The sequence below is a fragment of the Kryptolebias marmoratus genome, linkage group LG6 (genome assembly GCF_001649575.2).
Source record: "Kryptolebias marmoratus isolate JLee-2015 linkage group LG6, ASM164957v2, whole genome shotgun sequence".
Taxonomy (NCBI): domain Eukaryota; kingdom Metazoa; phylum Chordata; class Actinopteri; order Cyprinodontiformes; family Rivulidae; genus Kryptolebias; species Kryptolebias marmoratus.
The window spans coordinates 8,424,308-8,434,547 of NC_051435.1; the positions used below are offsets into that span (position 1 = coordinate 8,424,308).

A 10,240-nucleotide genomic window follows, 5' to 3' on the forward strand; every position below is an offset into this window, starting at 1 on the left:
AAGGTGATTTCCTGAAGGTAATAATGAGGGAGAGGGGGGCGCACAGTTCTCCTCACTTACCATTTCCAGCCACTAGATGGCGACAAACACAAACATTTCATGCCCTCATTAAACGTGATGTTGTATTTCTTTGATTATTCCGTACATCATCATTGCACTGTAGTCTTGCATAACAGTCATGACGGCTAAACGGATTTAACCCACACAGGTAAGCATAAATAATAGTGCTACGGTGGTCGGCATGTCGCATGCACGCTCTTGATAATGCGTTATTACTGTCAGAGATGTATAATTACTTTTCTAGCCAGGAAATATCATGGTGGCCTATGAAGCAGAGTGGCTAAGAAGCCACTAGCCCTGTTGATAAGTTTAGTAAAATGAGCAAACGAAAGTTGTGTTTTTACACGTTCTGTGTCGTGTGTTGAGAGCCAGGATTTAATTGAAAATTCCCACATATGAGAGAACATTGTTGCTCCTCAGATACGACGTCAAAAAGAATACAAATTTACACAACTGTACACGGACGAATATTTGTAACCTACTAGCTGGTGGCTAAATAACTAGCCTAAACAGGCCATAAAGATGTCAAGGGTTTAGAAGTAAAATCTAACTTCCGGTATCATCCTTCAGAATAAAAGACTCATTGGGAAACTGGATGAACTGAGTCAAAGCATTTCAAGTTTATTGTGTTATGGTTTTAAATTACATCCTTTATATCATTTTAAATAAGAAAATGGGACAATACTTGGTGGTATAATGCAAAATAACTTTGATTAAATGATAACTAAATCAACATACACTGAATCTTTCCCACCAAGGGATAAATGAAGGATTATTCTGTTGTATTAAATTTTATTCAGTAGTACATTTAAACAGCTTGTGTTTGTTGTTTACATCTCTAATAATTTGTTGGTCTAATTTCTGTTGTTCTACATCTTTGCAGATCAAGTAAAATCATTTCATTCTGAAGTGGTGACAATTTATTTTTGTAGCAGACTAATTTGTTAGTCTTTATAAAATAAATATTTACAATTTAAAGTCCACATTTATCTGATAATACTTGTGAAACATTGGCAGCGGCACTAAGTGTCTACTTGTATTGCGTTTCACGAAAGCTTTTATTTTGAAGACAGTCGGCTTCACTTCCGGTGGTTTCTCTTTGAACTACGCTGCAGCAGCTTTGACAAGCGCGGCTAGCGAGCTGGCTAGCTAGAGTCTGAGCCACTAAACTTGAGTGACAGTGAGTGTGTTTACATTGCCTGTTAGTAGGTTTTATTTGTCGTGACATATATTATAGCTATGCTGCTTTCACGCCGGGTCAGTCTGCATCTTGTTATGGTTTTAAATCGCTCTTTGAAATGTACACAAACGCTAGGTTAGCTTAAAATGTCCACAACTAGGTTAGCTAGCTTTGCCGTGTTGAGTAAAGCGATTGCTAACGTTAGTTATTAAATGAATACGATCTTGTAGTGTGACTCTAGGGACTACACTGGTCTTATAGTGTAGTAAAAATGCATACTTGTTCAGGAAAATGACAGTCTTCGTTGTTTATGGCTACTTATTTGTCTTGGAATAAACATAATACTGATTACAAACAACAATACAGTCAACTTATCACATTAGCTGCATATTACAAGTGAATTAAATCTAACCTTTCAGAGTTGCTTCACTCATTCACTGTGTTTTCTGGCTCTTTATATGATACATTTCATATATAAGTTAAGATTAGAGGAAGAACATCTGACCTAGTTAGAAAAATGGACGTTTTACTGGGAGGAGGCATTGTTGACATTAGATTGGGAGCTTGGTGGGAACTCAGCATCCATTGGAAGTTATGTAATTTAAGCCAATTTATTTCTAGATATGTAAGATATGTTAGAACTAATACTAACCAATAAAGCCCCTTGGGTGTACTTGAGTCAGCCAGTGTTCAATAAGAACATCAGTGTCTTTATTTTGGTTCAGTTGAGGCAGGTATTAATCTGCCTTATAGCTGTACTTTCAAATATAACATTCACAATGATAACAATTAGCTCATTGCTTATGAATAAAGCAACATCTGTTTGCTTCTGAAGGCCGAGAATACCAGCTGTGTTTTATGTTTTATGAACTCAGCCAACTTTTCTCTTTTTGTATCACAGGTGAACTTGTGTGTTTTCTCTCACAGAGTTTGTGTTTGGTTTCACATTCATCTCTGCTGCCCGGCTGATTATTAACTGTAGCAGCCATTTAGAGCAGGCTGGCACTGGCTGCGAGTCATTTCTGAAGCTGGTAGGGCTGAAAAGAAATAGAACTGTGGACATGTTTTTGCACCACTGTCAACTTAGCTGTCATTAAAAATGTCTAAAAGGAGGACGGCGTGGAGCATCTTCAACAGTTTTGTGTCATTAACTATTTTATATTTGTATTTCTGTAGAAATCAGAGCTAAATGTCAGCTGCTTTTAAGTCATTGTCAGATAAACAAACATAATTCTTCCATTCTTCTTCAGTCCGTGCAACCTAATAACATTATCTATTTGTCTCCATTTCCTTGTTGCAACAGACTCAAGAAGTGCTCAATGTAAGGATGAATGCTGAGGATAAGTTGGAGGGTATGCTGCTGAAGTGCAGCAGCGGGGGAATCGATGGGGGAGGGAGGGTTAGCCTAGGCGCTGGAGCAGGACTGGTGGTGATGACCCTTGGGGAACGGTCACTGGCAAACCACCCTCTGCTGGCTGACGATGAGGACGAGGACGACGACAATTTGACTGGAAGTTCGTTGGTTACACATGACCTGGTCCCTCCAGAGCAGCTGATGATGCAGGAGGAGGTGACAAAGAATGGCGGAGGAGGAGAAGAGGATGGAGGAGGCGAGGTGGGAGTGCATTTCCCCCTAAAGCTCACCAATAAGTTGCCGTGCTTGCTTCATATGCCAGTGAGTTCATACTGGTTGGAGTAGTTGTCATGCTTTGTAGATAGAGTATCGATGTAAATAAACTTATCAGTCTTCACTTTCTGCACAGACATACACCTGAAAGGTCATGATATCAGTACTTTACACACTAATATTATTCAGATGGAGATGTTTTTGTCCCAAGTGACAGCTGGTGATTTGTGTGAGCTTCTTTTAAAAGCTGCATTTTGCTTTATAGGTAGCACTGATTTTATTATCTGGATGACAAACATGAGAAGGTAACGCTCACCCTTCATCTGATTCTGCTGGAGTGCATAAACTGATATAAATCCTGCAGAATGGCTATAAATATTTATACAAGTGAAAGAGTTGCAAACAACCTGGAAGGCCAGCTGCAATGAAACCTCTCAGTTTGTCTCAAATATTCCAGGATGTGAGGTTTCCCATTGCCTGTGGCAATTTAATATTCAGGTGACCTCACATTGTTTGATTATTCTCTTCTTGCCTGTCTCCACCTGCCAGGCTTATGAACTGCTTGCATGTCAGGCGCTCCATGAAGTAGGTCATTTGTCATATTAAATGCCTTGACTGTCTGTGGTTCTGCTTTCCTAGTTGAACATCAAGCAGGAGCTGAAGCTGTCTGACCCGGCAGTCCATATAAAGAAGGACAAAAAGGCAATCAAGGACCTGACTGTGTGTCCCAAGAAGAAAAAAAGGAAGCAACGCTCACCAGCAAAAGTGCAAAATAATTTTTTATCCTGGCAGTCGTCTTTGTTTTTTACTAACTGATATGCAAATGTGTGAAGCTAATTCTCTGTTGTTGTGTTCGCTGTTACAGATTCTCAGCATGAATGATGACGGATCGGTGACCATCCCAAACCCCAAGTGTCACGTTTGTGTTCACTGTAATGCTGCATTTAGAACAAACTACCATCTACAGAGGCATGTCTTCATTCACACCGGTATGAATGACCCCATTTTCTTTTCAAACAGCACCATATAAAAAGGTCACTTTGAATTTAATAATGTTTGATATGAAAACCAGAACCTGTATTGCTGTTTTTACACGTTTATTTATGTTTTCCAAACTCTAGGCGAGAAGCCCTTTCAGTGCAGCCAGTGCGACATGCGCTTCATTCAGAAATATCTCCTCCAGAGACACGAGAAGATCCACACCGGTGGGTGGTGGAAAACATTCAACAGGTATTCGCAAGGATCTCGTCTGTCATTTCAGCCTCATATTTTTGTCTTTTTGTTTAGGCGAGAAGCCTTTTCGCTGTGATGAGTGTGGGATGAGGTTTATCCAGAAGTATCACATGGAAAGACACAAGAGGACTCACAGTGGAGAAAAGCCTTACCAGTGTGACTACTGTCACCAGGTACTTCGCTCTTGTTTATGTAGAAATTAGTGCAACAATATAATTATATGTTTGGCATTTTCAAAGCTTTAGTTCAGCTCATTAAACTGAAACCCAGAAATAAATAAAAAAACACCTTTAGTTGTAGTTTTATTATGTTTTTAGTCACTCTTACCTTTTAGAAACACCCTTTATAAAGTCAAACAGACTTGTGTTTAATTCACTTGGGATCAATGTTTGAGTCTGTAGAATTTAAAGAGACATTGTGGAAAAGTAGATGAACATAGATGATAAAGATAAAACTATAAATGTCACAGTACTAGCTGTAGTTAGTGTGATATTTCAATCAACTGCAATAAAATGCTGTATTAGGAGCCAGAGGAGCTTGAAATTATCAAGATTCAGGATTCTTAAAAGTGTAAAAAATATATTTTAAAAGTCTCTTACAATAGTCTCTGTACAGCAACGTTACAATGTCAGTGTTGTGTTTTCTGTCTCCAGTACTTCTCCAGGACGGACCGGGTTTTAAAACACAGGCGAATGTGTCACGAAAACAGAGAAAGGAAGACCAACAAGGCCGCCGGTAAAGCTGGACCTGCGCGCGAAGCAGATTCTTCGGGGTCTCTGTTTCTTCCCAAGGAGTGTTCTCTGCCCAAGAAAAAGCGCCAAAAATGTTCAGAAAAGACTTTGGGAACTTCTGCTGCTGCCCCGACGGAAAGGCACACTTTCGCTGTAGGAGAAACCGAAGAGAAGGAGGAGCAGAGCCAGGATAAGATTGAAGGTCCGTCACTATATGCCGTGACCTCCAAGGTGAAACACGAATATGTGATTTCTGACTATTCTGTGGAACTTCCTGAAGAAGCAGCCAGCCAACACGAAGACGCAGAACTGACGCCAGAAGAAACGACCCCACCTAAAATCGTGCTGAAGAAAGTCCCCAAGAGGAGTCTTAAACAGTCCAGTGAGCCGACCCCTCCCTGTTTGCCCTCCTCCCTGTCCTCCTATGTGGAAAGTGACAAAGTGGGACCGTACTCGTTTGAAATTGTGGACAAGCAAAGCCTTTTAGACGCGGAGGGAAACTCTGAACTCGAATCAGTCGAAACCCTCCAAGGAGGACCAACAAAACCAGCAGCCAGCAGCACAAACTACGACGATGCCATGCAGTTTCTCAAGAAGAAGCGTTACCTTCAAGCTGCGATGGCCAACAACAGCCGGGATTACAGCCTGAACACAAGCAGCATCTCCTCTCAGCCTTCTGTCGCACAGACTGTGGTGTCGACTGTCATCGATGAAACTGTCCCCGCCACCATCCTGGAGCCCCAGCCAATCAACACAGAGATAAAGACAACTCACGAGAAAAATGTGTTGCCGGATGAGGTTCTTCAAACCCTGTTGGACCACTACTCCAACAAAGGGAACGGCCAGTCAGACATTTCCTTCAGTGTTGCTGACACGGAGGTGACCTCGAGCATATCTATTAATTCCTCCGACGTTTCCGACAGCAGCCCCGTGGACAGCCTCGGAGCCTCCAGCGCCCAGGCTCAGCCGCCTTCGGAGAAAGTCAGTCTCTTGCAAGAATACTCGAAATTTCTCCAGCAAGCACTGGAGAGGACCAGTCAGAACGACAGCTACCTGACAAGCCAGAGCCTCAGTTTGGTGTCTGAGAACCCCACGTTAGCCGGACAGCCTCTGTTCTCCACAGAGAAACAGTTTTCCTCTCCCAGCAGGTTCAAATCAGGGATGAGCTCTCCACTCAGATCCACTTTAGAAAAACCTCACTTTGGATTGCTGGTCGGAGACTCCCAACACTCGTTTTCGTTTTCAGGCGACGAGACCACCTCACCCTCCGCTGTGTCCCCCGCCGAGGAGGACTTTCTGGAGCAGGTCTCGCCGTCTAAAAAAACGGACTCCTCACAGGGGATACTGCAGACTTTCCAGATAAGCTCTTTTGATCAGAACTTCAAGTCCCATTTCCAGACATCGAGATCTGCGTCATCTTCGCAGTTTACCGTCACCAACGGACAAGTAAGCGTTCGAGGACACACCACAGACTTCTCAGAGTTCCCTTTAGGTCGAGTCACAGAGACCAGGTCTCAATTGAACTCGTCTCCTGATGTTTCAGCCAGTGAATCATTTGGTTGAAGAAAAGAGAGGAAAAACGTTTTTTGTTTTTTTTTTTGTTAATAATTTTAGCAGCACTTTATCTCATTTGTCTTGTTTTGCCAAAACAAATCACACCACAATTGTGATTTTTCTTAAAGCAGTGGGAAAAAAAATATTCATGTTTTGTTTCCTTACTTAAACCTTTTGATATCATATTTATAACTCATAAAAATCATACTATAATAATAATAGTAATTTCTCCTTTGAAGAAGAAGCATTCCTTGTTGTGGAATGTACACTCGGAGGTGAAGTGACCAAAGTGTAATGCAAAACATTCATGAATATTCTCATACCTTTGGCACAACAGAGTTTATTTTTAACATGGGCGTCATTTTGCCTTGCTCAAAAAATAAAATAGATCAAGTCACTCTTGCTGCTTTATGCAATGTTTCCTATCAGCCATAAAATTATGACCACCTGCCTTACAATAAGTAGGTTCCTGTTTTATTTTGTTGTTGTTGTTGTTTGCTTTTTGCCAAATCAGCTTTGACCCATTAGGGACAAATAACATCTAATATGGTTCCTGAGTGTCTGGCACCAATGTGCTATCAGTGAACACAGATTCTTTGTTTTTAATCAACCCTAAACAGGTTTTTTTTAAGCTCCCCCGTCAGTGTCCTGAATGGGGTTGGAGTGTTTCCAGACAGCAGCAAGCTGTGGAATTACTTTCCCAGTGGTCATACTCTTATGGCTGATTAGCATATGAAGGCTGTGTTTCTGTACGCCTCTTTGTTCTTTCTTTAGCTACCTCCCTTTTTGCAGTTTATCTATTGAAAGAACCTAATTTGTATTCAATAGAACTCCTCATTGCAGCTCTTAAATTATTTCTGTCTCAACAGCACAATCATTCTTCACTTTATGTTCAAGTCACTTTATTCTCACCTTAAAGGAATCTTTCCACTGGATGTGAGTTGCATGGTACAGGACTGATTGTATGCATCTGGTCGAGTTCATTTCCTGTTGAAGAACTGAGTCTAAACCTGTTGGTGCGATGACCAAAAATGTAGAAATCCTTCTTTTTTAGCCGTCACGTGGACAGTGGTTTTACAGACAGACAACCAGACCAGTTCACGTTCGACTCGGAACCCATTTGTTTCACTCCAAAATATAATTTTGGCCTCAAACAGCTGCACACATAAAATGGTTGCAGGATAATTTGTTTTCTTTGAGTAGTCAATGTGATTAGTAGTCATTTTCCTTCAGGATTGTGCTTAGCGGACGCACAATTTGCACACTTTTCTCCACGGGGAATGTAATATGTACAGTCCAGGACTTAACTCTCTGAGACTTATAACTCGTTTGATTGAAATGACAAAATCTGCTCTTTGCTTTGGTCACTTATATGGATGTAGCTCTTTGTTCTGTAGTCTGGAGTTGTTAGTGGCAGTTGTTGAAAGTTGAACCGATTTAGGGGGAAAAAGGGCAACAGGATGCCAACAATCATGATCATTTCATTAAAACTATATAACACAAGACAGCACAGAGAAATGAAGAGGTTGATTTACAATGCATTTAATTTAGCTTCTGTGCCTTTTATTTCTAACAGCACTTCCTTTTTATTCATTCCTGCTGGGTTTTTTTTTTGTTTGTTTGTTTTTTAACACTTCAGCCCGCGCTTTAAGGCTAATAATTTCTCTTGCACAGTAACCACAACCACATAAGCTATCAACTGATTCACTCTGTAACACGTTGAAGTAGGAGCTTTATTTTGCCTTTTGTTTTGTTTTTTATTATTACGAAGATTCTCAAACATTTGTGTCTGAGAGGAAACAGCGTTTCGTTGTATAAACGCAGCAGCACGCGATCGACAACAGAAACGTGCTTCAGATGTGTTTAGGTCTCATTCCAGGTCTCTGTTGAAACAAGCGAGGCATCTTCTGTGCTCTGCCACTCTGCTACAACGGCTCCGGTGTTCAACAGTTTCAATCAGTTTGTTGTTACAGCTCCTCTGACAATCAGGGACATTAGGGACACCGCGTTACTCATCGGATCTTTTCTTCATTACTGACCACCTCCTCTAGAATGTATAGAAAATATCTTGCTGTAAATACATTGTATATTTTTTCTGTTCTACAAAGTACTGTTTATCGGTAGGGAGAAAAGGTTTCGTGCAAGAGACACTTTTTGTCAGCATGTTAGATTACGAGCATTTCGTAGATTGAAGCAAATAAACTCGTTGGCTGTCTGACAGTGTGAGGCTCTCTGAGAATCGTAGCCAAGAAAACAGGCACTTTTCAAAGTTTTATTGCAGATTTGTTCGAGTAGATTTCAAAATGGTGAAAGTTTGCACTGCTGAAAAAGCAGCAGTGGGGGTAGAAAGTGAAAAGTGGAGCACGAGTTCGCCTGAAAATCTCTGTCAGTTCAGATATTTAACTTCAGCGAATTGGATTGGCTGGATTAAAAATAAAATTTTGTCGAAATTCCTCATAGGGTTCCCATTTTACCGTGGGAAATCTTCCAAAGCACAATAGAGTCGTTGTTTGTTTGTTTGTTTTCTTTAATTGTGTCCCATTCCATTTTGGAAAATGTTTAATTTGAGAAATCAGTTACAACCCACAGCTGTCAGACATTCATAAACTACGTGAGCAGTTCTCTTATTTTGTACCTTTAAACTTTTGTCAGTCTTCTGGCCATAAGTGTCCTTGTATAAGCTGAAAAAAAAAATCTTTGTTTGGTGTAAAAAGATCTGTATTATAAATTTTTTTATAAAAATATTTTTGAAACACGTCATTTACTGCACTGATATGTAAAGTGAATCAAACTCGGTCACTCTTGCTACCCCCATTTATCTCTTTACAAGTTGTTTCTGTCAACATCCTTCAACTAGAGTTGAGAATTTGGCTTTTTTTGTTTTGTACTTTTTAAAAAGATTTTGTCAAGGAAGCCTCTGCTTCACTAAAGGTTAGGTTAATTTGCATGGTCTGACTTGTCGGGTCGAGTGAACTTGTTTTCTGAATAATGTGCAGCTTTAATTGTAGCTGACTAATCAGTCAAGTAACCCAATATGATTAGAGCTTTGCAATATATTATGATTTGTAAGCAATCTGATGAAATTGTTTTGATTGTTGTGTGTCATGTCCTTATGAATAAAATTATTTACAGAATGTGAGCTTGACTTGTCCTATAGTGCTGTTTTTTTTTAGGTATGTTTAGAGGAGTTTTGGTCAGGTCCAAAATTCTCATTAAAACTGATAAAAAAACTCAACCTGCTCCAAAAACTTACAGGTTCTCATTGCAAGTTATGAAGACCAATCAAAACAAGAAAATTATAAAGTAAGAAACAAAATATGTACACTTGTCTTCTAATATTCATGGTTAATGTGGTCTTAAATTAAAAAATTTGCAAGCAAAATTTGTAAAGTTGCCAAATACCGTGCATGATTGTTTACCTACAGAAACAGCCGAAGTGACTGAAAATAAGTCAACAGTGGCGACGTCCGTGGAAGAGCTGTTTGGGGTCGAGGAGAGTGACAATTTGGATGTATTGGCACAATTTACACTTAATATTTGTTACAGATAAATGTGCTTTGTTTACATTGACTGCATACATTTCAGAATTACCCACCAATATATCTGGAAAACTACTGGAGTAACTAAAAGCATCATTTGATACAAATTTTTGTTTGATTTTGTAGTTTGGAGTTAGTATCTTTAAATTTTAATTTCAAATCTGACTTCAACAAAGAGAAACTTTGAAGGAATGTGAAATTATTCCAACATTATTTCAATATTTACAACAAATGATTCATTCCTTTAGAGTGTCAACCTTTTTCACAGATTAATCTGTGTTAAAATATCAGCCTTTTCCCGATATTACATAGTTTT

The 10,240-nt window shown here is 39.7% G+C and overlaps 1 protein-coding gene across 2 annotated transcripts; it reads left to right on the plus strand.

Annotated features, from left to right (window-relative positions):
• Window positions 1-96: 96 nt before the first annotated feature.
• znf148 (zinc finger protein 148) lies at window positions 97-9,524 on the plus strand. Of its 2 annotated transcripts, XM_017423807.3 has the most exons (7): window positions 97-208; window positions 2,544-2,915; window positions 3,507-3,632; window positions 3,733-3,856; window positions 3,989-4,072; window positions 4,155-4,273; window positions 4,754-9,524. In XM_017423807.3, exons 2-7 carry the CDS (start codon window positions 2,568-2,570, stop codon window positions 6,392-6,394), a joined length of 2,442 nt encoding a protein of 813 aa, XP_017279296.1. In that variant the 5' UTR covers window positions 97-208; window positions 2,544-2,567; the 3' UTR covers window positions 6,395-9,524. The 2 variants fall into 2 exon arrangements, with proteins under 2 accessions (XP_017279296.1, XP_017279297.1); XM_017423808.3 differs by having other exon boundaries at window positions 132-2,855.
• Window positions 9,525-10,240: the final 716 nt, after the last annotated feature.